Here is a 25982-nt window from a genome sequence, read left to right on the forward strand (position 1 = left end):
TGGCTTGGGAACTGGAATGAAATAATGGATTCTGAAGGAACACACTCTGGACTCTGCAGTGTTGTATAGGATGGACAGGTCAGGAAACTGCTCAATAAAGGATTGCTCTGCATATTCAGTCCTCTTCTGTTAAGAATGGGTAGATGCTAAATGTTGATGTCATGGTCATTTAGGATTGCAAAATCTGATTGCTAATAATTCCAGGAAGTCTGTGGGCATTCCATGAGTCCACTACTCTTCCTACACAAATCTGGCAGGATAAATGTATGTGACAAAGTTGTTTCAGCTCCAGCTCTCTGACAATACAACAAGTGTGTTTATTCCAGACTGCTTCACATCAACATCCCATAAAACACTGAAACTGTGATATTCCTCTGATATCTTATTCATGAAGAGGAACATGCCACATTCTGTGAAACCCACAATCAGAAGATTAAACTACAGTAACAAGGAAATAAGTAACATAAAATATAAAAACACAAAATGACATGAATAATAATAATAAAATGAATAAATGATAAAAAGTGTAAATTAAAAACATACATGATTGATGATGATAAATTATTATACTTAATATAAAAACAAAGAAAATAAAGCACAACACAGATGTATGGTTGAAGTTACACACACAGGTTTTTGATCCTCAGATCCTACTTTTACAGGAATTGATCAATAAACTGTGCGATTGATTCATTCTCTTCAATCTGTCTTAATTCCCATGACTTTGACATTCTGTTCCTGTATTTCTTTCTTTAAAGAAATCTGCAAATTCAGTCTCCATTTGTCTTTTGAGATCATCTTTGAATGTGTTAAATTCAGTTTTGAAAGTCTTGGATTTGCTGGTATCATCCAGACATGTTTGCAGTGAGTCTCAGTGTGTCTCCATCTTCTTCTGTCTCATATTTCCTCTTTTCTCTATTAGATTCCTTGCCTGTTTTTTCTGGGTTTTTCTTGCTGTCTATATCTTGTTTCTCTCACTCATCCTTAAACCTTCTCTGACTTTTATTATGGAGTTTAGTGGGATGTAAAGTGGGATAGAAGAACCTAAACATGATATTTCAGTGACAGAAGTTCAGGTGTAGTATTAATGTAATGAAGAGACTCTATAACATCTATAACTGTCATGATCACCTGTATGTCTCTCTCTTAATGGACTCTTAACCAATAAGGTTCATTCTCGTGTGTTACACAGCACGTTTGAGCTTCCGGAAGAGGTTTGTTCTGGTGTGTTATTCAGGTTAGGTTGAGCTTCTGCTTATGTTCAGTGATCAATGTTTACATGCGAATAAAAGCCTAAATTAAATGTGTTCATCATAATAATCACAGAAATATTAATAATTATCCTGACGGATCCAAGCTTTATAATGGCAGTGATAGGGATCAATGAGTATGAGCTGAAGAAAGCGCTTCCATCCATAAAGCTAGGATGCATCAGGATATTTATGAATATTTCTGCAATTATATTCATCAGAAAGAAGAAAGTCATATACACCTAGGATGAGTTGAGGGTGAGTAAAGCTTGGGGTAATTTTCATTTGAAAGTGAACTAATCCTTTAAGAGTTTGGAACAACATAGGGGTGAGTAATTAATGACAGGATTTCCATTTCCACTAACCCTTTAAACCTTCAGTCATCTTATGTTCATTGTCTTCTGTTAACGTTTCCTGCTGGTGTTTATCCCTGATTTTTATTAAATATAAGTGTAATATAATCTTTCTCCATCAAGCCTCTTATCTTGGATCATCTAGTCAACCCAGCTTATGACAGTCTGAATTCACTGATTTATCATGAGCTCAAAGCATTATGGGTAGAATCTCTCTACAGTCTGTTCTGATTCAACACAGTTTCACTGATGATCCTTTATAAACCCAAAATCCAGGATAGAGCGGTCGAGTGAATGTGGTCTGGACTGTGTGGATGAGGATCATTGTGTCTCCAGAGACGCTGTAGAAGGACAGAGTTCCTGCACTGTGATCCACATACACTCCTACTCTATAGTGATCCTCCTTATTCACTGTTCTACTGATGATGGGCTTTACAGGGAGTTCAGTCTCTGTGTTATAGTGTATGAATGAGTATTTGTCAATAGAGTAGATCAAACTCCAGGACTGATCATTAGATCCAAACAAACACTCTTTACCCCGTCCCTTCCTGCTGATGCTCTTATATGACACTGATATAGACACATATTTCCCCTTCCACTCAATCTCCCAGTAACAGCGTCCACTCATACTCTCTCGACACAACACCTGACGATAATAATCAAATCTTTCTGGATGATCAGGATACGACTGATCTCTGCTAGCTAATTTAATCACTGTGTTCCCCTCAGACAGACGGAGCCATTTTTGTGCTGTGTTCAGATCCAGGGAGAGCTGATGAGAATCTGATGGAGATAAAACACATCACAATCAGGAATCATGAATCTGATCTATTAATGTACACCATAAAAAAATGTTTTTCTACTTGTTAAATTTAATTAAAATGAATACAATTTACTGAACATTTTGCCTTTACTTAATTTTATTGTGTAAAAACTGAAGTTTACTTAATCCATTTGTGTTGGAACTACCTGAATAATTAGTGTTGAATTGACTGAAACTGGGCAGATGATTGTTAGTTCCCTGCATGCTTTGCACAGGTCTGGATCAGGAGAGTAAATGCTGAAATTAAGCGTTATTTCATGTGTTTTTGAGGGAAAGACCTGTTAGTGTGACTGTATGTTTGATATGTAAAGGGTTTCTGTTATATTAGTTTTTCTGCAGAAGAGTGTTTGTGTTCTGGCTGTGTGAGACGACATGACAAACATCATGTGTGTTGCTTCTCTCAATGAGCAATAACTGTGCTCATACCAGTACTGAGATTATAGTGTCTTTTTACTTCCTTATTCTGTATGTTACATACAATAAAAATTACCATAAGTGTCTTTAGCATTCACTAGTTATTATGTAGAACAGGAAATGATAGCACCAGCGTAAGTTCTACTAGGAAGACTAAAATGCCACGGCATTTATTCATAATAACAGGTCTGGCCAATCACTGCTTGACACCTGGAGTATAAGAGCCCTGAATTCTCTTTCACGTTCACAGTTGATGATGCTGACGTTCCCTTCCCAGCATGGGATATAGCTCATTTAAAATTTGGCCAGACTTTATCATAGTCAATTAAATTACTGACATATTTTAATACAAATGTAATTATTGTATTATTGCGACTATATAGACTAATAGTAATCACACAAAAAATGTTGCCGGTCATTTGATGGTCCTACTACAAAGTCAAAACACTAATAATTTTAACAACGGATTTTTTTTAAATGCTTCAGTGTCATTTAAATTCATGTCAGCCTATCATTCTGAATGTCACTGAGCTGTCACAGCAATAATACTAAAAACTCACGTTTCAAATTTCAGAAGCATGCAGATCCTCTCTTTACGGATTCCTTAAATCGTTTTTGAATTTCGTTTCAGAAATCATTTTCATTGAAGAATTCCAGGCCTATCATTTAAGACACGGCTGCAATCTTCATCACCATTCTGGCGTCATCATGACATTAGCCATTTCATCTCAGCGATATGTATTTTCATCATTTTATGCACTTTGATCTCGCTTGGGTGTAGAGTTGTACTCTTTTGCTCTTTAACTCTTTTTACATACATCAATGTCAAATTTGAAAAAAGTGCAGTCGCAAATTTGTTTGAGACCGAACACTCATGCAACATGAACACTTGTCGTGCATGTTTGCATTGTAACCTGCTAATGATCCACATAACGAGAAGAGATATTTAATGACAAGCTTTTGTCAAACTAGCATCTAATGTTGAATTAACTTACTTCTGCTATCTGACATGGCTTTGTGTCATTATGAGGTGGAAACAATATTATGTGTAGTGTTCTGTGTGGTGATAAAGGGCTATGTCACTTTCATATGGCATTATAAACATGTTTTATTCTTGTAAAAAATATCTGTTATGTCTGGAGGAGCACAAATAGACCATTTATATTAGCCTAGTAATCATGTGCTTTTTGTGTTCATATTTTCTCAGTTAATATATCTTTATCTGCATTAGCGTTACTTGTACCAGATTTTCTAAGCGTGTGTGGAAAGGGACAGTCTATTTCTACAGCTTCAGATTATTCCCAACAAGACACAACAAGTATGTATCAAAGCTGACAGCAGCACTAATTTATTTCCATACTCGACTCGACTCTGTTACAATACAGACAGGTTGGAGACTGGAGAATACAGTTAATGATTGTTTTTTGAACACACAGCAGAGTATACAGAAGTGCAGGTAAGTTGAATGAAGATCTTTAAGTGAATAGTGAGTGATATATGAATGATACTGTCCTTTTGTGTTCGTAGTGATGATGATCCGGGCGATGGTTGTGAGAGATGAAAAAGAGAAGACATTAGATGACTCACACACACACTGGGAACACAGGAGAAGACTTGGAGATGCTGGAGACAGGTAAGTAGTTCGACAGGAGTCCTTGAGATAAGCATGGAGGTTAGTCCTTAATGCGAATGAGACCGGACGGTGACTGAGTGTGTGTGGTGGCTGATTGGCATGCTGATTGGGTGCAGGTGCATGTGATCAGTATTTGGGTGAGGAAATGCGCTGTGATTGGACAGTGGTGGAGCCTGGCGTGTCTGTGACAGTGGGCCAGTGAACCTGGGACTCAGCTTCTGGCAAAGCAGACACAGTCTGATGTCTCTGGTCAACAGCCAGACCTTCTGTCCTGGTTGGTATGCTGGAGCATTGGAACGGTGAAGGTCGGCTGTCATCCTGCGTCTGCACAATACCCTGTTGCAGTTGGTGGTGTGCAGAGTCCCAGACCCTCTCGCTCTCTCGGAACCAGTAGTCGACTAATGGTACGTCAAACAATTCCCCTGACCAGGGGAACAAAGGGGGTTGGTAACCGAGTATGCACTGGAATGGAGTGAGTCTGGTGGAAGGTTGTCATAGGGAGTTCTGCGTGTACTTGGCCCAACCCAGGAACTGGTTCCAAGAGTCCTGGTGGCTGTGACAGAAGGTACGGAGGAAGCGACCAATCTCCTGGATCTTCCTCTCCGTCTGCCCGTTCGACTGCAGGTGGTATCCAGATGATAGGCTGACGGTCACACCTAGGAAAGAGAAGAATGTTTTCCATACCCGGGAGATGAACTGAGGTCCTCTGGGATTCCGTAATATCTTAAGATGTGGTTGAACATGAGTTCAGCAGTCTCCATGGCAACTTGATGGCGAGAAGTTCCCTGTTGCTGATATCGTAGTTGACCTCCGACCTTCTTTCAAGATGTTGAATGCGTTGGTGGCAGCAGGTGTCCAGCAGAGAGACTTGGGCTTGTTGCGAAGAAGGCTTGTAAGTGGGCTGGAGATGGTGCTGTAATCCTGTATGAAGCGTCGATAGAAGTTGTCAAAACCCTGGAAACGTTGGAGTTCTTTGACTGTGGAGGGAGTTGGCCAGTTCCGGATGGCTTCCACCTTCCTCTCATCCATCCGGATGCCACTGCTGTCGATGTTGTATCCAAGGAACTGCACTGAGGGTTGATGGAAAGAGCATTTCTCTGCTTTCAGGAAGAGCTTTCCATACCAAGGAGATGAACTGAGGTCCTCGATCCGACACAATGTCCTCTAGTATTCCATAGTATCTGAAGATGTGGTTGAACATGAGTTCAGCAGTCTCCATGGCTGTAGGCAGTGCCTTTAATGGAATCAAATGACAAGATTTAAAGAATCTGTCAACAATCACCAGAATATAGGTACAGTCAATAGAGGCAGGTAGATCAGTTATAAAGTCTACTCCTAGGTGTGACCAGGGTCTGTTGAATGAATGAATGAATGAGGCATTTATACACTGCGTTCCAAATTATTATGCAAGAGACAAATCAGTAAGATTTCTGTACAATAAACATTCAGATTTTAGTTTTTCTAAGAAAATGTTTGTTCGTTTATTTATCCATGTCTTTTTAGATAACTGGTATCAATCTCAGACAAAATAATTTGCCAGATCTATGGAAACCCTACTTAGAGGTTGTTCCACATTATTAAGCAAGTCACAGTTCTCATGCAATATGAGGAGGAAGAAAGATCTTTCTGAAGATGAAAAGCATGAAATGGTGCAATGTTGTGCAAAAGGCATGAAAACAACTAATATTATGTGAAACTGAATGGAGATTATCGAATTATCATAAGATTTGTGAGTGATTTAGAGCACAGCAGAACTCGGTCAGATAAAGGCTTATTAATGAAAGTTCCTGTCAAAAAATGTATTGTATTAAAAGGGCAGCTATAAAAAAAGCCAGTGTTGAGCAACAAACAGGTATTTGAAGCTTCTGGTGTCTCTGGAGTCTCAAGAAGCTCTCCATGCAGGCTGGCAGTTGTGCGTAAAGATGCATTTCAGCCACTCCAAACCAAACCTCACAAAGAGCAACATTTACAGTGGGTTTAGAAATACATGAAGACTCATTTTTAAATAGTTTTAATCACTAAATAATGCCGTACTACTACTGGATGGTGTAAATGGATGGAATCCTGGATGGTTGGTGAATGGCCACCACGTTCCAATAAGACTGCGATGTCAGCAAGGAGCTGGCGGGTGATGATTTGGGCTGGAATATTGGGAAGTGAGATGGAGGGTATTAAAATGACTTTTGCAAGATATGTGGAGTTCATAACTGTCCATTTTCAGCTATGGCATAAAAAGTAGGATAGCGCATAGTACAATGCACTATTGTACAATGCACTATCCCATGCTGCAAAAAAACACCACAGCAATAAAACTGTTTTTATTTCTACACCCAGTGTAAATGTTTCTCTTTGTTAGGTTTGGTTAGTGGTGTCTAAAATGCATTTTTACGCACAACTGCCAGCCTGCATGGTGAGGTTCTCAAGACTCCAGAGACACCAGCAGCTTCAAATACCTGTTTGCTGCTCAACACTGGCTTTTTTTTATAGCTGCCATTTTAATACAATACATTTTTTTGATAGGAACTTTCATTAATAAGCCTTTATCTGACCGAGTTCTGCTGTGCTCTAAATCACTCACAAATCTTATGATAATTCGATAATCTCCATTCAGTTTCACACAATATTAGTTGTTTTCATGCCTTTTGCACAACATTGCACCATTTCATGCTTTTCATCTTCAGAAAGATCTTTCTTCCTCCCCATATTGCATGAGAACTGTGACTTGCTTAATAATGTGGAACAACCTCTAAGTAGGGTTTCCATAGATCTGGCAAATTATTTTGTCTGAGGTTGATACCAGTTATCTAAAAAGACATGGATAAATAAACGAACAAACATTTTCTTAGAAAAACTAAAATCTGAATGTTTATTGTACAGAAATCTTACTGATTTGTCTCTTGCATAATAATTTGGAACGCAGTGTATAGCGCTTTCCTATGTACTACTGTACACCCATCCACCACCAGTGTGCAGCATCCACTTGGATGATGCGACGGCAGCCACAGTACAACGGCACCAGTGTGCTCACCACACACCAGCTGTAGGCGGAGAGGAGAGAGAGTGAAAGAGCCAATTCAATGGATGGGGATTATTAGGAGGTCGTGATTGGTAAGGGCCTATGGAGGGAATTTGGCAAGGACACCGGGGTTACACCCCTACTCTTTACGAGAAGTGCCATGGGATTTTTAATGACCACAGAGAGTCAGGACCTCGGTTTAACGTCTCATCCAAAGGACGGTGCTTGTTACAGTGCAGTGTCCCCGTCACTATACTGGGGCATTAGGACCCACACAGACCACAGGATGAGCACCCCCTGCTGGCCTCACTAACAACTCTTCCAGCAGCTACCTGGTTTTCCCAGGAGGTCTCCCATCCAGGTACTAACCAGGCTCAGCCCTACTTAGCTTCAGTGGGCAACCAGTCTTGGGCTACAGGGTGATATGGCTGCTGGCTGTTGGGAATGGGCAGAGGATGGAGTTTACCGGAGGGAAGATGGCGGTGACTCTTCAAGATTCCTGCATTCCTTACATCCCTGCACATACCTTCTGACGTCTGATGCCATGTTCGGCCACCAGAAGTGTCCTTTCAGCAGCGAGAGGGTTTCATTGAACCCCGGGTGGCCAGAGCCAAGTGACCCGTGAGCAGTGTGGATGAGTGGAGTCCTGGTGATGTACTGCAAGCCTGCTGGGCAACCCGGCGGAGTGTTGGCGGAGGCATTGGAGGAGGACATGGTCTCCTCAGACCAGGTGATGGGGCTGACGATGAGCTTCTCTGGAAGGATAGCTTCAGGTTCCTCTGGATTTTCCTCAGGAGTGTACAGTCAGGATAAGGCGTCTGCCTTGATGTTTCTGGAACATGACTTTCACCTTCCTCTCGTCCATCCGGATGCCACTGCTGTCGATGTTGTATCCAAGGAACTGCACTGAGGGTTGTTGGAAAGAGCATTTCTCTGCTTTCAGGAAGAGATGGAATTCCCTCAGGCGTTTCAGGACCTCCGCAACATGGTGGCGATGTTCGGCCATACTCCGGGAGTATATCAGGATGTCATCAATATACACCAAGACGAACTTGTGGAGAAACTCCCGGAGCACCTCATTTATGAAGTCCTGGAATATGGAGGGGGCGTTGACCAGGTCATACGACATGACAAGATATTCATAGTGTCCAGTGGGGGTCACGAAGGCGGTCTTCCACTCGTCCCCCTCACGTATCCGGATGAGGTTATAGGTGCTGTGGAGGTCCAACTTGGTGAAGACAGTGGCACCACAGAGATGTTCAAGCGCTGCTGGGACGAGAGGAAGGGGATATCTGAACTTGACAGTGATGTTGTTCAATCCCTGGTAATGAAAAACATTAAAAGCACCTGGGTGGGAGAATTCTTGCAGTATTCAACGGGTGTTCAATACTCACAGCGCCAGACGGGTAAGCTTTGCCGGTGGTTAACTGTTGCACATGGGCACATTGAGCAGGGGAGATAGAGAATGCTGTGGCAGTGAAAGCGAGGTTACCCAGTGGAATTAAGCTCCTGTTGGAGCAGAGTAGATAACACTGCTGTAACAGTGAAGGCAAGCTTAGACAGAGAACTAGGCATTTTATATCATTATTTAAATTCTTATGTATTTGTTTCCTTTCTATGTAAAGCACTTTGAATTACCTTTGTGTATGAAATTTGCAATATAAATAAACTTACCTTGCCTTACCTAAATAAAACAGTGGTGTGCCAAATAGGTAGGTATGGGTAGTTGTGAGAGCATATGCCACGTAAATTAATATTTAATACGATAAATGGGAGCTTTAGCTGAAATTCTAACTGGAAGACTCTAATGCATGTCATTGCTCATTATCTAACCAATCATTACATGTCACCTGAGTATATAAGTTCTGTTCCCACCCACTATTGTGATTTTGCTGAGTTAGATGCATTCCTGGGTCAACATTTTCTGAAAATTTTGTCTTAACCCTATTCCTACCCCTAAACCTAACCTTACCCATAAGTTATCCCAAAAATCAGAGGGAAATGATAGATGAATAACACTGATGTAGAAGCACCAATTCATGATTTTAAGCCTAAACTAGACATAATCTGTAAACTTGTCCCTCAAATCTGAGGGAATGATTCCGTCAGGTTGATTTGAATATTGTTCCAGGATCAACAAAAATGTTGAACCAAGAACTCAGCAAAATCAGGTTCTGTGGTACGGCTTGTGTCGAGCCATTTATTAGCCTGGCTGTTTGATGAGAAAGAGTTTAAATGTAGTTGTAATAATCCGAACAAATGTATCAGAGACTATTCTGTTGCGTGGAGCAGAGTAAGAACTAATGACAGCATGGCTTGATCTTTTGTTGACCAATCAGTGGAAAGGGCCATTTTATTCCCACACATGCAGAGATTGAACACTCAAGCTGTATATCCATTTTGGTTTTATTGTTTTTACATGTGGTGGATTACAATAAAGTGTGATTTAAACAAAAATAAAAATATGAAAAACAATCCGCAAATTGTTCATTTATGTTCATGGGTCGAATATGTGATAAATAATCGGATGGTCTCAGTGGAGTTTACCAGATATCCTGTGCTAATCATCATTTACATGATCAACTATAAAACTCTTCTGTCATGTTTTCTTTCTCCTTCTACAGGAAGAACATGAACCACTCAGTAAGTTTTTCTGCTTGTTTTTTTAGTGACTTACATTGTAGGAAGTTGTTCCTGGTGCTGTGAACAATGTTGGTGAAAGTGCCTGTGGAAATCAGCAGACAAGAAGAGTGTGATTATCATGTCAAGAGAAAATGATCCCTGCATACATTCCTAAGACATTTCTAATATGATCTTTTACATGATATGAGATGACTGAGGATCATTTCTGAGAGCAGATGAATCTCCAGCACTTTACCTCTGTCAGAGATCTTCTTGAGCTCCTCTTTGCAGAAATCCTCCAGTTTGTCTCTCAGCTGACGGACAGATTCTTTCATGCCATCAAATAAGGACAGAGAACTAAAGGGATCATCATTTACATCTGTAGATTCAGGAGGTGCTGAGAGAGACATGAAACTCTACAGAAAACAGAAATCAAAGCTCATCACCTCCACACTTCAGACAATAACCTGCAGTACTGTCAGATTTGTGTTGGTATTTGTGTGGCTCTTGTTGATCTTTAGTAACTCTCCTCAATTCAGCACTTCTCATATTCATTGTATGACATTAATGCTACAAATTCTACCATTTGCCAATTACATTGTATGTGAACTTTCTTGGAAATCATTTGGATGATAAAGCATCTGCCAATACACTGATGCTCCAGAAGGAAACACAATGCATTAAGAGACGGGGGTTGAAAACTTTTAGGATGGAGCCCTATGAAAGAATAAGGGTTGGGGCCCCCACCACACCCATTCCAAAATTTGCCACAATAAATACAATAGAATGTGACAAATTCTAGTAAATAAGCTCTTCATGAGTTTAAAAAGCTTGCAGGATGATATTTTCCCCTCTTTTCATCAGTCATTTTAGTGACTGTTTTAGATCGGAATCAGAAAGAGCTTTATTGCCAGGTATGTTTACAAATACTAGGAATTTGTTTAGTGACAGAAGCTTCACAGTGCAACAGAGTGCCAGAGACAAGACACAGATAATAAAAAGAATAATATACAAGATAGACAAAGTGCAAAAAAAAAAGCAAAAAACAATATATAATATAGACAATTTGTATGTATAGTTATGATGTGTGCAAGTTTGAAATATAAATAAGTGTTTTAAGTAAAATCATGTTAGACTTTCTCCGTAGTGTTTTACTATCCTCAATAAAATCCAAATGGGTCACACATTTTATCATCAGTGTTGCATAGGTGACACTCTCTTTCTGCTGCGCTCGGTATGAGGAGCTGTACTGCTGGGGTTGCCATCGAATGCAAGCATGCACCAGCTTGTCCTGCCGCCGTATATGCTTTACCCACTATCCCTGATGTAGCTTTTAATGGCTTAGTGGGAAGCGTGGGGGCCTTCAGGGATGATGATGAACCCGGGAACAGATAGCTTGTGAGTGTCTGTTCAACCCAAGGTATCGTCCCATTGCAATACTCTTTCATCCCTCTTATACCTGAATAGTATTTGACATGAGGGCTGAAAAGACGGGATGAGTATGGCTTCCTCCATGATCTCGCTAACTCATCATAAAGATCATGAAAGAAAGGAAGGCCCCTTGGTGGAGGTGATTTATTTGAAGGAAGGAAACGCTTGTCTAACTTGCTTTTGGGACGAAACAGGGTGCTGTTTTTCGGGTGGCCATTCAATATTCAACTTAGCAACAGCAAGAGTTATCACCTCCACCAGCTCCTTATACTCTGGGGAAGGTGATGGCGATTCATCTTCCCCCAAATCGATGCTCATTATATCCACCTCCTCAGACCTGGAGTTCTGAAGCGACGAGCCCTCTCCCTGGGTGGAAGAAGCCGCTGGATCTGCTCAATGCCTCATGCCCGTCTAAAGCCCCACTGACAAATCCATTTGGGAACCCCATGACATCTTTCTCCGCACTGCCTCAGCAGCCATGGGTCCAGAGCCATGAGGAATGCTTGCCTGCCCACTTTCCTCAAAAAATGAGAGGCAGGAGTAGAGCATTCTCAAAGGAAGCTTCTCACAGTGCTCACCTTCAGCCTCCTCGAATGCTGAAAGAGCATGCTCAGCTCTCAAAAACGTAACACATAAATCATGTGTATCCCCACCTGTTAGAAAACGAGGGCAAGGAGAAGCACACAATTTAAATGCTTGGTTCACCATAATAACAATATTGAGCTGCACAATATCGGGACAGACAACAATAAATAGACAAGACAGTTTGACCTTGCAGAGGCAGAAAAGCTGAAGCCAGTCTTGCCGGATGTGTATTTATCCTTTCCTGGTCATGACGTCACCCGCCTGTGACATTCACTCTCGCCATTGGACTAGTTGACAGACGTGCATCAGACACAATCACGTTGGAGGTGTTCCCAAAGCAACCTATCGGACGCAGCGTGAGTTCGCCTCGAAAGGGAACTTATTATAAAGTGTTACCCATTTTCCTAATCAAAAGCATCAGCCATAATCTCAGCTGTATTGCGTAAATTGAATTTATAGAATTTTAGAGTAAGCTGTAACAGTGTGTTCAAAAAAGGAGAGGAGATGAGGATCTAATTGCAGCACAGGACACAGGTACTAAACACATGAAAAAGGAACAAAACTATTTTTTTGTTTATGGATTCCCCGGCTCCACCTCTGGAACTGTGGGCTCGGACGACAGAGGCAGATCCGGTGGGAGCAAAGATGAAGGAGGAACTGGAGGGAAGCAGGAGCCCTGTGGAGCCAAAGGGGTGGAGGGCACAGCTAGAGGTCAGGAAGTCCTTGGTGAAACATGGATGGAAGCTGAATGAAGCCAGTGAAAAGGGAGGAGCCGAGGAGCCAGATGGACCTTGCGAGGACGATGGGGCTTTGGATGACCTCCATGGTTGGAATGCAGGAGCTTGGAGGCTGGACAGGACCAGCAGAGGAAGGAGGGCCAGGGAACTATTTGGAACCAGAAAGTTTAGTAGGCCTTGTGGGACTGGTGGAGCTGAAGAGAGCTCAAGGTTGGGAGAATAGGCAGGAGTCCATTCCAGAATGTGTAGGACAAAGAGTGATAGGTCCGGGACCACCGTATTTGGGATCCTCCTCCTTTTCAACCACTGTGAAGGGGGAAATACAGCTGGAGAGCACAGACTCCAAATACTCACAGAATGTCCCTTGAGGGCCATCCACAGGCAGGCACACCTCTGTCTGCTCTAAGAGGCCGGCGTAATATAAGGTGCACAGGGAGTCATCTGGGTAGTGCACCATGCGATCTAGATGGAAACACTCATGGGTGTGGTCCTTAAGCAAACAATTATGAAAATTCCATTTCATCAGGTTTGAAGATCACTTGAAGCAACTTTGGTAAACATTACTTAAAATTGGTATCATCAAGATTTCACTATGATGTAAGAAACCAGAAGGGAAAATTTATTTAAAAAACGTTTCAATGTTCTGGAAGTTTTGAACTGTTCGTGGCACTACTGAAGTTTGGCAGCTAAATATATATCCCAGAAGAGCTCCGAATATTTTTCCTAAGAGATTTCCAGAGCTGAAATGCATTTATAAGTGTCGTCTATTTTAAACCAATATGATTAGATGAGGATCTACCTTATGATTATATAACACAAAACAGAATTCCTGACAACACTTCAGTCAAAGGCTCATTCTGCTCTCATGAAATGTTTCTCTGTGAGTCTCTTGCTCAAGTCCACTATGATCCTGTTCTTCTAGATCTCTGTTACCTGCAGGAAATGGATGTGATCCTGTGTTTGTGAAAGCTGCTCCAGCTCAGCGTCTCTTCTCCTCAGATCATTGATCTCTTGCTCCAGTCGCTCCAGTCGTCCTTCAGCTCGACTCACTGCAGTCTTTTCCTGATCTCTGATCCGCTGTGTGGCCTCAGAGCAGCTTCTCTCAATGGAGCAGATGAGCTCAGTGAAGATCCTCTCACTGTCCTCCACTGTTGTCTGTGCAGAGCTCTGTAAGGACACACATCGCAATCACACAGTGGCTTCAGTGAGTCTGACTGAGACTTCTCAAACTTCTCTTCTTCTCCAGACTCACCTTATGAGACTCCACAGCCTCTCTCAGTTGCTGAAGATCTTTCTCTCTCTGCTGGATCCTCTGCTGGAACGACCTCTGTGTCTCCTTCAGCTGGTTCTGCAGTACAAACCAATAAACAGATGTCACATCATAATACTGTCACTAGGTTATTATAGTTTTGCATTTTTCATTAGTTTTTATTTTTATTTCGTTTTGACTTTTTGTTTTCAAATTCAGTTTAGTTTTAATTAGTTTTTAAATTGGGTTTGCTAGTTTAGTTTAGTTTTTTTTGCTCTTCATTCAGCGGGTTGATGCTGAGAAAATTGTCCAGTACAGCCACCACAAGATTTACTTGTTTAAAAAAACGTAATTATAGAAACATTTACTATATAACCATGAATTCGCTAATAAACCTTGAAGTAAACACAACTCTGTGGAAATTATTTTATTATCTGTGTGAGCGATCGCAGTTTGAGTATAGTTCTATGTAAATGCTTAGATAAACAGTGCTTTCTCAGCAGATTTCATTATCTAGAATGACAAAAACATTAATAATAATTCTAATATAACATAGCCTATCAGTTGAGAAATGCAATAAAATAAGATGTTTTGTTTGCTATATTCCAATATTCCAGGGAATATTATTCAGTTATTTAACATTATCCAGTGAATTATTCTTCACTCTTTAGCCTATTAAATAGCTTATCAATCTACTAAAACTGTAGTTTAAAATGAAATATTACATTTCTGAAAAGTTGATATGACTGCTGTCTTTAATTTATTTTTCTCCATTTGAAAATGTCTCAGGTTACGTATGTAACCCTGGTTCCCTGAATAGGGAACAAGACGCTGTGTCATTACGCATTGGGAATGCCTCTGCATGACTGCGTCGTGAAGCACTCGTGAATCTAACCAATAACGTGACAAGACATCAGAAGCGGGTGACGTCACGGACCAGGAAACTATAAAACATACCCAGAACAAAGAACGCTAGCTTCTGGATTATGGCTGAAGCAAGACGCTCACAGGTACGCCGGGGGTACGGCAAAGCGACGCAGCGTCTCGTTCCCTATTCAGGGAACCAGGGTTAAATACATAACCTGAGACGTTCCCTTTCATTGGAACTGTCAACGCTGCATCATCACACATTAGGAACGCTGTCCCAACTACGCCGTAGTGCCAAGTACCTGTTTGCTGTCTTTGAGACAGCACAGCTGACCCCAGAGTGGAGCTGACATCAAGGTTATAAAACCTAATAAACGTATGCTGGGAAGACCACCCAGCCACATCACATATTTCATGGATGGAAGCTCCTGACATTAGAGTCTTTGAGGCCACCATACCCCTAGTAGAATGGGTGCAGACAGCTAAGGGAGATGGCTGTCCGGCCGCTTCATAAGCAAGTTAGATGGCCTCAACCACCCACTTGCTCATCCTTTGCTTAGACGCCGGGCCTCCTTTCTTAGGAGACCTGTAACATACAAACAGCTGTTCTGTTTTACGCCACAGGGCAGCTCTGTGGACATAAGCGTCTAAAGCCCTCACTGGGCAAAGCAGATTAAGTTTCTCCTGATCCGAGTTTGCAAAAGGAGGAGGACAGAAGGCCTGAAGTACAATGGGCCCTGGGACATTGGTGGGGACCTTTGGCACGTAGCCAGGTCTAGTGTGAAGAAAAGATCTCCTATTCTTTTAAGAGATGAAATAGCCAGTAGAAATACGGTATTTAAAGTGAGGAATTTTTCAGAAACCTCCTCTAGTGGTTCAAAGGGAGCCTCAGCTAGCTCTTCTAACACCACAAGTCCCAAGCGGGAGCTCTTGTATGAACAGAAGGCCTCAGCCTCAGAGTACCATGGAGGAAGCGTATAACAAGGGGGTCTTGACCTACCGAGGAATCCTACAGAGGAGCATGATAGGCAGAAATGGCCGCAACATAAACCTTCAAGGTTGAAGGGGATAAACCATCCGAGAACTTGTCTTGGAGAAATTGAAGCACTAGGCTAATAGAAGAGGAACAGGGTCCACGTTACGTTGCCTACACCAAGTAGAAAAGTTTCCATTTGTATGCATACAGCTTCCTCGTGGAGGGAGCTCTGGAGTGGAGTATGGTCTCCAAAACCTCAGTTGGGAGACCAGAATCTATGAGCCTGGCCCCCTCAGAGGCCAGGCCCACAGTTTCCATATTTCTGGACATGGATGAATTATCATGCCGCCCGCTTGAGACAGAAGGTCCTGCCTGAGGGGAAGCTCCATTGGAGAGCCGTCCAGAAGAGACACTAGGTCTGAGAACCGTATTCTGGATGGCCAGTACGGGGCTACCAATATTAGACTGACCCCTTCCTGGCGTACTTTCTCCAGAACTCCCGGGAGCAGAGCAAACGGGGGAAATGCATACAGACGCAGCCTCGGCCACGTCTGTACCATAGCATCCAGACCCAATGGTGCTGGATGTGATAGTGAGAACCACAGTGGACACTGGGTTGATTCCCCTGAAGCAAACAGTTTCGACTTCCGCTCCACCAAAGTTTTTCCAAATGAGCTCCATCACCTCGTGGTGGAGTCTCCATTCCCTGGGTCTCGGCCCCTGCCTCAACAGGGCGTCTGCTCCCACATTTTGATGCCTTGGGATGTAAGCTGCTATGAGTGAAGAGCTTCCCATGGAACCACAGGAGGATCCGATGGGCCAATTTGCATAGTTGGCAAGACCACAGACCCCTCTGATGGTTGATATATGAGACCATCGACATGTTGTCCGTGCAGACCAACACGTGATGGCCCAGGTCTGAGAGGAAGTATTTTACTGCAAGAAATACCGCCATCATTTCCTGCCGATTTTTGTGCCAGGAATGCTGATGGTCCTCCCAGCAACCCTGTGCTGAGCAACCACTCATGATCGCCCCCCAACCTGTGAGGGAAGCGTCCGTCGTGAGCATTATGCAACGACATGGAGCCCCCAACACAGGTCCTTGGGACAGGAACCAAGGCTTTTTACACACGACCAGAGCACAAAGGCCCAGTGTGAAAAGGATTTCTCCTTGGAGAAAACCCCTTGGTCCTGAGCCACTACTGCAAGGGTCTTATGTGCAGCAGGCCAAAATGTATCTCGTTGGACGCAGCTGCCATGAGACCCAACAGTCTTTGAAACTGCTTGAAAGTGAGTGACTGGCCTAGTTTCACCCCATTCATGGCATTGAGAATGGAACTCACACGAGCAGAAGACAGATGTGCCTGCATTGTGGTGAAGTCCCAAACTACCCCTAAGTAGTTGGTAATTGTAATTTGAGCCTGAACTAGCACACTTTTCTTGGCATTGAGCCTCAACCCAAGCCTCTTTATGTGTGACAGAACAATATCTCGATGTTGAGCTGCCAGATGTTCTGTTTGAGCTAGTATCAACCAATCGTCGATATAGTTCAGTACGCGGATGCCCTGGAGTCTCAGTGGAGCCAGAGCTGCATCCACGCACTTTGTAAATGTGCGGGGTGATAAGGCTAGAACGAAGGGAAGAACCCTGTACTGGTAAGCATCACCCCCGAAAGCAAACCTGAGGAACTTCCTGTGCTGAGGATAGATGGATACATGAAAGTAAGCGTCTTTCAGGTCTATCACCCCAAACCAGTCCTTGGACCTGATCTGTGGGATAATCTGTTTGAGTGTTTGTAAAAGCTCAAGTTCAAGATGCTAAGATTGATTTAGCACACGTAAATCTATGATCGGATGCAACCCTCAATCCTTCTTCAGAACAAGGAAGTAACGGCTGTAGAACCCTGACAGCTTGCTGGGAGGAGAAACCCTTTCTATAGCTCCTTTTTGTAGGAGCATCATAACTTCCTGTTCCATGACCAGAGACTGCTCCGGGGTCACCACTGTGGGAAGGTCCCCGTTGAACCTGGGTGGGCGAGACCCGAACTGAATTCTGTAACCCCTTTCTATAGTGAACAGCACCCATTTTGAAATATTCGGGAGAAGTTTCCATTCTGCCAGAAAATTTACTAAGGGAACCAGTCTCTCGAGACTGGCCTGTGGTGTTTTTTGAGCACTTGACTCGGCACTCTGAAGCGGGAACCGGCAGAGAACAGCTTAATCAAGTGATGACCGGCCCTCCTCAGAGGGTCGGTGGAGACCGCTGCGCCCTGATGCACAATAGGTGGCAGGGTTGACAGAACGGCACCTGAGGGCACCGAAGATCCGCCTTACCCCTCAAGGCTTTTTTGTTGACCGCCCCGGTCCCCAAGCTCTCTGAGGGGGAGTACGGGTGGCCACACTAACTTTTTGTTGTGCTCTTTGCGCAGAGGAGCTCGTTGACGGCCGAGACTGCTCCCGCTCAGCAGTCTCGGGGGGATGGACTAAGCGGGGAAGAAATCTTTAGAATGCCGCTGATTTCTTTCTTGTCTCCTGGAACCTCTCGACGACCAATGTTACAGTCGCCGAAGAGGCCCACAGGAGACAGCGGCACGTCCATAATAATACTTTTGTCTCTGTCTTTGATGTCTGACAAATTGAGCCATAGGTGCCTCTCTGTGTGCCATAGAGCAGCCTATTGACTTGGCCATCTCCTTGGTGGCCCAGAGAGCTAGATCTGTAGCTTTTCTTAGCTCTTGTATCAATTCAAAAGTTGCTTCCCCGCTATTGTCTATTTCCCCCAGCAGGTCAGCTTGGTAAGCTTGAAGGATCAACATTGTGTGGAGACACGCTGCCTCCTGACCTGCCGCAGAATAAGCTTTGCCCACCAAATTAGATGTTGTCTTTAATGGTTTGGTGGGCAGCGTCTGGGTTTTCAGGGACGATGCAGACTCAGGCGAGGCATCGCCCCATACCCATAGTGTTTCAGCCCCATGATGTTACTATATGTAGATGTTTGGGGGCTGAAAACACAATATTGGACTGGTCTCTGCCATGACCTCGACACCTCGTTGTGGAGGTCGGGAAAGAAGGGCAGTCCCCGACGCTGAGGTAGCGACCGACCGGGGAGGAAGCGCTCATCAAGCTTGCTTTTTGTTCTTACTTTGCTCCTCTCCGCGGGCCATTGAATTTTTATTTTTTCTACAGCCCTGGTCACTTCCTCTAAGAGCTCCTCATATGCTGGAGATGAGGATGGCGAGTCCTCATATATATATATATATATATATATATATATATATATATATATATATATATATATATAAAATATGTGTTGTGAGATGTTCTTGTCCTCAGACGAAGAGATCATGACTTTTTGTATACAGACAAACAACACCAAATAAGACACACAAGATAACACTGAGCACTTTACAGTTCCCATGAAAGGGAACATTAGAAATTCTACATTTATTTTGCTTATTGTTAGCATATTGTTGTAGCATATGATGCTTTTTATAAATTAAATTGTTTTTGTAATATGAAGATTAAAATTAAATTGAAAGATTACTAATTTTCAACAAATAAATGAAGCAGGCTTATGGGCCAGAATTCCGAAAGACTGTTTTCTATACTAAAACCTAGCTCTGCTCAACTGGGAGTATTAAGATAGATTAAAATAACAGTGCTATTTTTCAGGTGGTTTGGATTGTTTTATTGTTTTAGAATTACATTTATGTGCTTTATTTATTTTACCTGGTTTTTTTTTTGTTTTGTTTTTTACCTCATTGAAGATTTTATGCACTTTTTATTTTTTTGCAATTTCAGACCTGTCTATTTTTTGGTGTATAAATAAGAATTGTTTTGTTTTCAATGCATGATTGTTATAAATAAAATGGTATGTTCAGTTCAGTGGTGTTGTAATCTGCTCAAAAACAGAAGTATAACAATAAATAAATATCGATTCTGCATCAATTAATGGGCACATAAACACACAAATTATCGTTATTGGTATCGGTTCTAAAAAATCATTATCAGTCAATCGCTAGTTCAAACTCCTGAATCTCATCAATTTACGTGAAGCCTGTTTCACACTGAAGCTTCACACTGACATTGTTTCTGCTGCATAAAACATTTTCATCAAAAATTTATTTTGAAAAAAGTACAGAAACAAAAGATAGGGTAACACTTTACTTGAAAGGGTGTGCATAAGACTGACATGACACCTTCATAATCATGACATGACATGTGTCATAAATATGTAGGAGGTTTTATGAATGTTTATGACAACTGTCATTAAGTGTCATTCGCTCAATTATGTAATTTTTAATGCAAAGATGACATTGTTTGAGATGTCCAAGTTATGACAACTTGACATAAACCAATACATCGTAACCTGTCAGTGTCTTTGTCATGAGAACTTAACATCATTTAGCTTTATGGGTTTACATTGCATTAAACTGTCATGTAGTTGGTTTTGAAATGAGGCCATTATAATAGTGTCATAAATATGTATCTTGAGCTCAAGTACAGTGGTACAAATTGAACTTGTCATTAAAATGTCATTAAGTGACAATACTCTGACAAATCATTTTAAAACAGCGTCATGACTATTTTTCATTTCATGGTTTTTTTGTTTTGTTTTTGTTTTTTGTTTTTTTTAAGTTTCCTCCAACAGAAGGTCAGATAATAGACAATTTCAAATTTCGTAAAAAAGATGACACTGTTATAAAATAATGGTAACACTTTATTTTAGGGTCTTTTAACTAGTTTCTTATTATTATTAGCATTCATATGGCTAAAAAATTGGCTGTTTATTAGTACTTATAAAACACATATTGGTAACACTTTACAATAACAGTACATGAATAACCATGAACTAATACCTGAATTAATAGTTACTTCAACATGAACTCATGATTAGTTAAGATATGAACTAATGAAGAGTGATCCTTAACTACGATAGGAGTCATAGGGATTCATGCATGAAAACAGCAGCCTTAACTATGCGTTAATACATGTTTGATAATTAATGCATTAATTAACATTTAGGGTAAACTAAATCAAACAGTCTCTATAAGAAGGAATAATACATATTTGGACTTTGAAATAAATTTAAACAATTTATTATTGTCAGAATTTAAACTACTGACATCAGCAGCTTCATTATAAACATCACTGAAAGGCACAGGATTAGTTTGCCATTATTTTCACTTATCCTCCTTATCAAACATATAAAATACTAAATACACTATTTATCTTAAAAGGTCTTAATCTGTTTTGTGATATTCTTTCCTATCAAACAAAACTACTGTGACTTACATCAGTTCCTGAGGAATCGGTTCCCAAAAAAATAACCAAACAGGAAACATGAACTAAGGTCAGGGAGTGTTTGCTGGGATCAGAATCAGAAGTTCACTCTCCATCCAGAGGCAGGCCGTGATCATAATGTACCTCCATTCTCTGACTTTTTGAAAAGTCACACAACATCACTTAACTGGGCTGAATACTGTTAGTACATGTGTGTTTGATAGTAAGTTAATGATAATCATGAGCTGAATTTGGTAAGTAGTTAACAGTGAATTAATTATGATTGGGCCCCCTCAAGTAAAGTCATGACATAAGTATACATTAACAAACCATTAGTTGATGTTAGTATATGCTTAGTTAATAATGAGTTAATTATGATTGTGCCCCCTCAAGTAAAGTCATGACATAATTATGCATTAACAAGCCATTAGTTGATGTTAGTATATGGTTAGTTAATAATGAGTTAATTATGATTGGGCCCCCTCAAGTAAAGTCATGACATAAGTATACATTAACCAACCATTAGTTGATGTTAGTATATGCTTAGTTAATAATTAGTTAATTATGATTGTGCCCCCTCAAGTAAAGTCATGACATGATGCACATATCACACATCATTAACTAATATATGAATAAATACTATAGAGTGCCATCCTTATTCCTTTACACCCCGGTACAAAAAAACTAAAATAAAAAGTATTTGTATTTTATTTTTATTTATATAATTAAACATATATGGACTTGAAAGCAAGCCATAAACATACCTGTAAAGACACAAATAAGGCACATTTACATGTAAAATAGCACGCGACCACAAGCTAATGCTAATCAAAGCATATACATTTAAATGACAAAAAATACAGTTAATAACTGCACATAACCTCCTGAAAACCCCAATAAAACATACATGTAAATATGTCTTTAATTATTAATTCGGCTTACCAAAGCAGTCAACATTTATTAGTTTAAAATGCCAGCAACACAACAAACGCGTCAAGAGAACACCTAGCGTGCGCCACTAATGAGTGTCCCGCCAGAAACAAACCCTACATACTTTAGTTCCGGGAATAAACTATGACTATATATCTATGACTAAATATAAATGAACTGTAAAAATCAGAAAACAGTTTAGATCAAATTAAATTTATTAGTGGTAGTTAGTCTATTTTCCACATTTGATTAGACAGATCTATGTAATTAATGGCTAAATAATCATGTGCCATTGCAATTATTTGTCACAAAGCTGCAAATGGCAGATTATGATATTACAGTGTAAATTATGACAGTATTAAATCACGTTTAATTCAAATTCAGAGTACTTCTTGTTTACTCTTATGGAGGCTGATTTATTTAGTTTACCCCTAAATGTTAATTAATGCATTAATTATCAAACATGTATTAACGCGTAGTTAAGGCTGCTGTTTTCATGCATGAATCCTTATGACTCCTGTCGTAGTTAAGGATCATTTTTCATTAGTTCATGATTAGTTCATATCTTATCTAATCATGAGTTCATGTGGAAGTAACTATTAATTTAGGCATTAGTTCATGGTTATTAATGTACTGTTATTGTAAAGTGTTACCCACATATTAATGCCTTATTCTGCATGATCTTATTCTACATTCTTAATCCTACCCAATACCTAAACCTAACAATTACCTATAATAAGCAGTAAATTAAGAGTTTATTGAGAGAAAAGTCATAGTTAATCATTTATATATATGTTCCCTATACTGAAGTGTTACCAAAATAATGTAATGTAATGTTAACCCATAAAGCCAAGTAGTTTTTTAAGTTTGATCATTAATCTGCTATGTCATGTTTATGACAGGTTATGATGTTTTGCTAATGTCACATTGTCATGACAAAGACACTGACAGGTTATGATGTGTTGGTTTATGTCAAGTTATCGTAACAAAGACATCTCAAATAATGTCATCTTTGCATTAAAAAATGACATAATTGAGCGAATGACACTTAATGACAGTTGTCATAAACATGCATAAAACCTCCTTTATATTCATGACACGTGTCATGTCAAGATTATGAAGGTGTCATGTCAGTCTTATGCACACCCCTTCGAGTAAAGTGTTACCATTTGTTTTCATAGACTGTTATACAGTACACGCAACTGGCAAAACATATGTATACAAAAACAACAACACAAAAACACAAAAAAAGTGAATGTTCAGCTTTGTAGCCTGTTAAGGATTGAAATCGCAGATGGTACAAAGCTCTTTTTGAAGCGAGCCCTTCTCCATATCGGAGTCCTGTACCTGCGCCCGGAGGGCAGGAGAGTGAAGTGGAAGTGGAGGGGGTGCTCTGGGTTTGTTATTATGGTTTGGGCAAGGCGGGCTATTGCTGTGTCATTGAGTTCTGAAATGTTGGGTGTAGGGGAGTGTATTATTTTTGAAGCTATGCATGTTATTTTATTCAGTTTGTTTTTGCTTTTGACAGCATGGTGTAAAAACTAGTGGAGCAGTATAACAAAATGGGCTGGATAATGCTCGTGTACAGTCGTAAAAGAAGATGAGGGGCAATGTAAAGGGAACTGAGTTTTCGTAGAACATGCAGACGTTGTTGTGAGAGTTTATAGATGTCTGTTATGTGATGGTCAAAAGCGAGCTTGTTATCCAGGGTGAGTTCAAGATATTTGAATTTCTCAACCTGTTCTATCATGTTGCCATGAATGAAGATCTGACTGAGACTGGGTGCATTAAATACCAGTTCTTTTGTTTTCTCAACATTGAGATGGAGAAAATTGTCTGTGCACCAGTGTGTGAAATGTGATAATGTGTCGTGGTAGCAGCAATGGTAGTGTGATCATTGAGGAGAGCCAGAACTGCAGTATCGTCAGAATATTTGTAGTATGTTGTAATGGGTGAAGGACTAATACAGTCATTAGTGTAGAGTGTGTAGAGTAAGGGAGAAAGGATACAGCCTTGAGGAGCTCCAGTGTTAGTTATGTTGGTGTCCGATGTGACAGACCCTATCCTCACAGCCTGTGGCCTGTTGCTCAAAAAACTGTGATCAGATGGATGTATTGAGGTGCAACATTGAGTTGGTGTAGTTTTTTAATCATCTAATGACGTTGGATTGTATTAAAAGCTGAGCTTAGGTCCACAAAAAGAACTGCAGCAAAGTTACCAGATATTTCCAGATGTTGAAGGAGGGAATGAAGGAGACATACAACAGCATCCTCTGTCCCTCACCTGGCTTTATAGGCAAACTGATGTTTGTCCAGCTGTGGGTTGACAGTTGACAGGATGGTGCGCAGAATCAGTTTTTCATAACATTTGCTTGCTATGGGTGTGAGAGCAACAGGTCTGTAATGGTTGAGCTCTAATGGGCGGGGTTTCTTTGGTAGAGGAATGATGGTGGAATTTTTCCATAGGGTGGGCCACCGTGCTGTACTGTATGACTCATGCATCATGGAATAGAAAACCGGGGAGAGTTCCATTGCACAAAGCTTGAGCACCCTGGCAGGGATGCCGTCCGGCCCCATGGCCTTGCCAGTTTTACACCTACTCAGCTCCTGTCAAACATCCACCTCTGTAAAAGGGAGGAGTTGTTGGTGGATCTGAAGGGAGAGCGTTAAGTAGCTCATTGCAGACTGTAGTGGCGTGAGCGCTGTGCCATTCTTGATAATCCACAAAATCGCGAGGGTAATCCACAGCAATTTCAGCATTTTGTCATTGCTTAACTTAACCGCACACGCTTGACAAAAACTTAATAACAAATAACTCACATAAATGACGAAAAACTAGACAAAGCCAGGACAGTAACGTGAGCTGACATGACAGACGTGTTGTCGCAGCAGAGCATGCGCCAGAGCACACAAAAGCCTGAAGTGAAGCTAAAAATGAGTTCATATGGATTGAGACAGATTGAAAAGTGCAGTCACTGCTTTTAACTTGTGTTATTCTTGACAGAAATATATTTTGTAAAACAACCAGTGAATATTTTCTATTACTTATATTGCTCCATCAAAGCCTGTTTTACAAAAGTTTGTGTTAATCAATATGTTTACGGTGCCTTTCAATATATTTTCTGATCAGTTACCTGATCATATGATCATAACATCAGTATCTAGATTATAGTTCTTACCTGTTTCTCTGTCCTCTGTGCTGCAGCTGATACAGTGTCATGGTTTTTATGTTCATCCATCGTACACAGCAGACATATAAACTTCTGGTCAGTGCGGCAGAAAATCTCAAGGAGTTTATCATGTGTTTGGCAGATCATCTCCTGCAGTCGTCCAGTGGCTTCAGTCAGATTGTGTCTCTTTCTTTTAAAGAAACTCTCATGTTCTTCAAGATGATTCTGACAGTAAGAGTTCAGACACGCCAGACAGGACTTGACAGCTTTATGTTTTATTCCAGTACAGACGTCACACTGCACATCTCCAGCTCCAGCATAACAGTCAGCAAGTTTTCTCTTCTTCAGTTTCTCCACCACTTCAGCCAGCATGGTGTTTTTAGCTAAAGCAGGTCTTGGACTGAAGGTCTGTTTGCACTGAGGGCATTTGTAGACTCTCATCTGATCCTCCTGATCCCAGCAGGCTGTAATACAGCTCCTACAGTAACTGTGTCCACAGGGAATGGTCACTGGATCCTTCAGGAGAACCAGACACACTGGACACTTGAACTCATCCTGAGAAATTCCAACTTCTGCCATTTTACTGCATGAACACAGAGACACAAACACACAATAGCTCAACTGCACTTCAGTTTCACTTTCTCT

General features: G+C 41.0%; 1 protein-coding gene and 1 pseudogene across 2 annotated transcripts; both read right to left on the reverse strand.

Annotated features, from left to right (window-relative positions):
* LOC137024709 (tripartite motif-containing protein 16-like) lies at nucleotides 1-25963 on the reverse strand. 2 transcript variants are annotated; one of them, XM_067392535.1, is made up of 6 exons: nucleotides 25347-25963; nucleotides 14117-14212; nucleotides 13798-14031; nucleotides 10368-10527; nucleotides 10167-10214; nucleotides 1-2386 (listed from the first exon to the last, which is right to left on the reverse strand). In XM_067392535.1, exons 1-6 carry the CDS (start codon nucleotides 25914-25916, stop codon nucleotides 1836-1838), a joined length of 1659 nt encoding a protein of 552 aa, XP_067248636.1. In that variant the 5' UTR covers nucleotides 25917-25963; the 3' UTR covers nucleotides 1-1835. The 2 variants fall into 2 exon arrangements, with proteins under 2 accessions (XP_067248636.1, XP_067248637.1); XM_067392536.1 differs by lacking the exon at nucleotides 1-2386 and adding an exon at nucleotides 2518-5707.
* On the reverse strand, nucleotides 7809-7925 carry LOC137025359 (5S ribosomal RNA; annotated as a pseudogene).
* Nucleotides 25964-25982: the final 19 nt, after the last annotated feature.

The sequence above is a fragment of the Chanodichthys erythropterus genome, chromosome 8, assembly GCF_024489055.1.
Source record: "Chanodichthys erythropterus isolate Z2021 chromosome 8, ASM2448905v1, whole genome shotgun sequence".
Lineage (NCBI taxonomy): Eukaryota > Metazoa > Chordata > Actinopteri > Cypriniformes > Xenocyprididae > Chanodichthys > Chanodichthys erythropterus.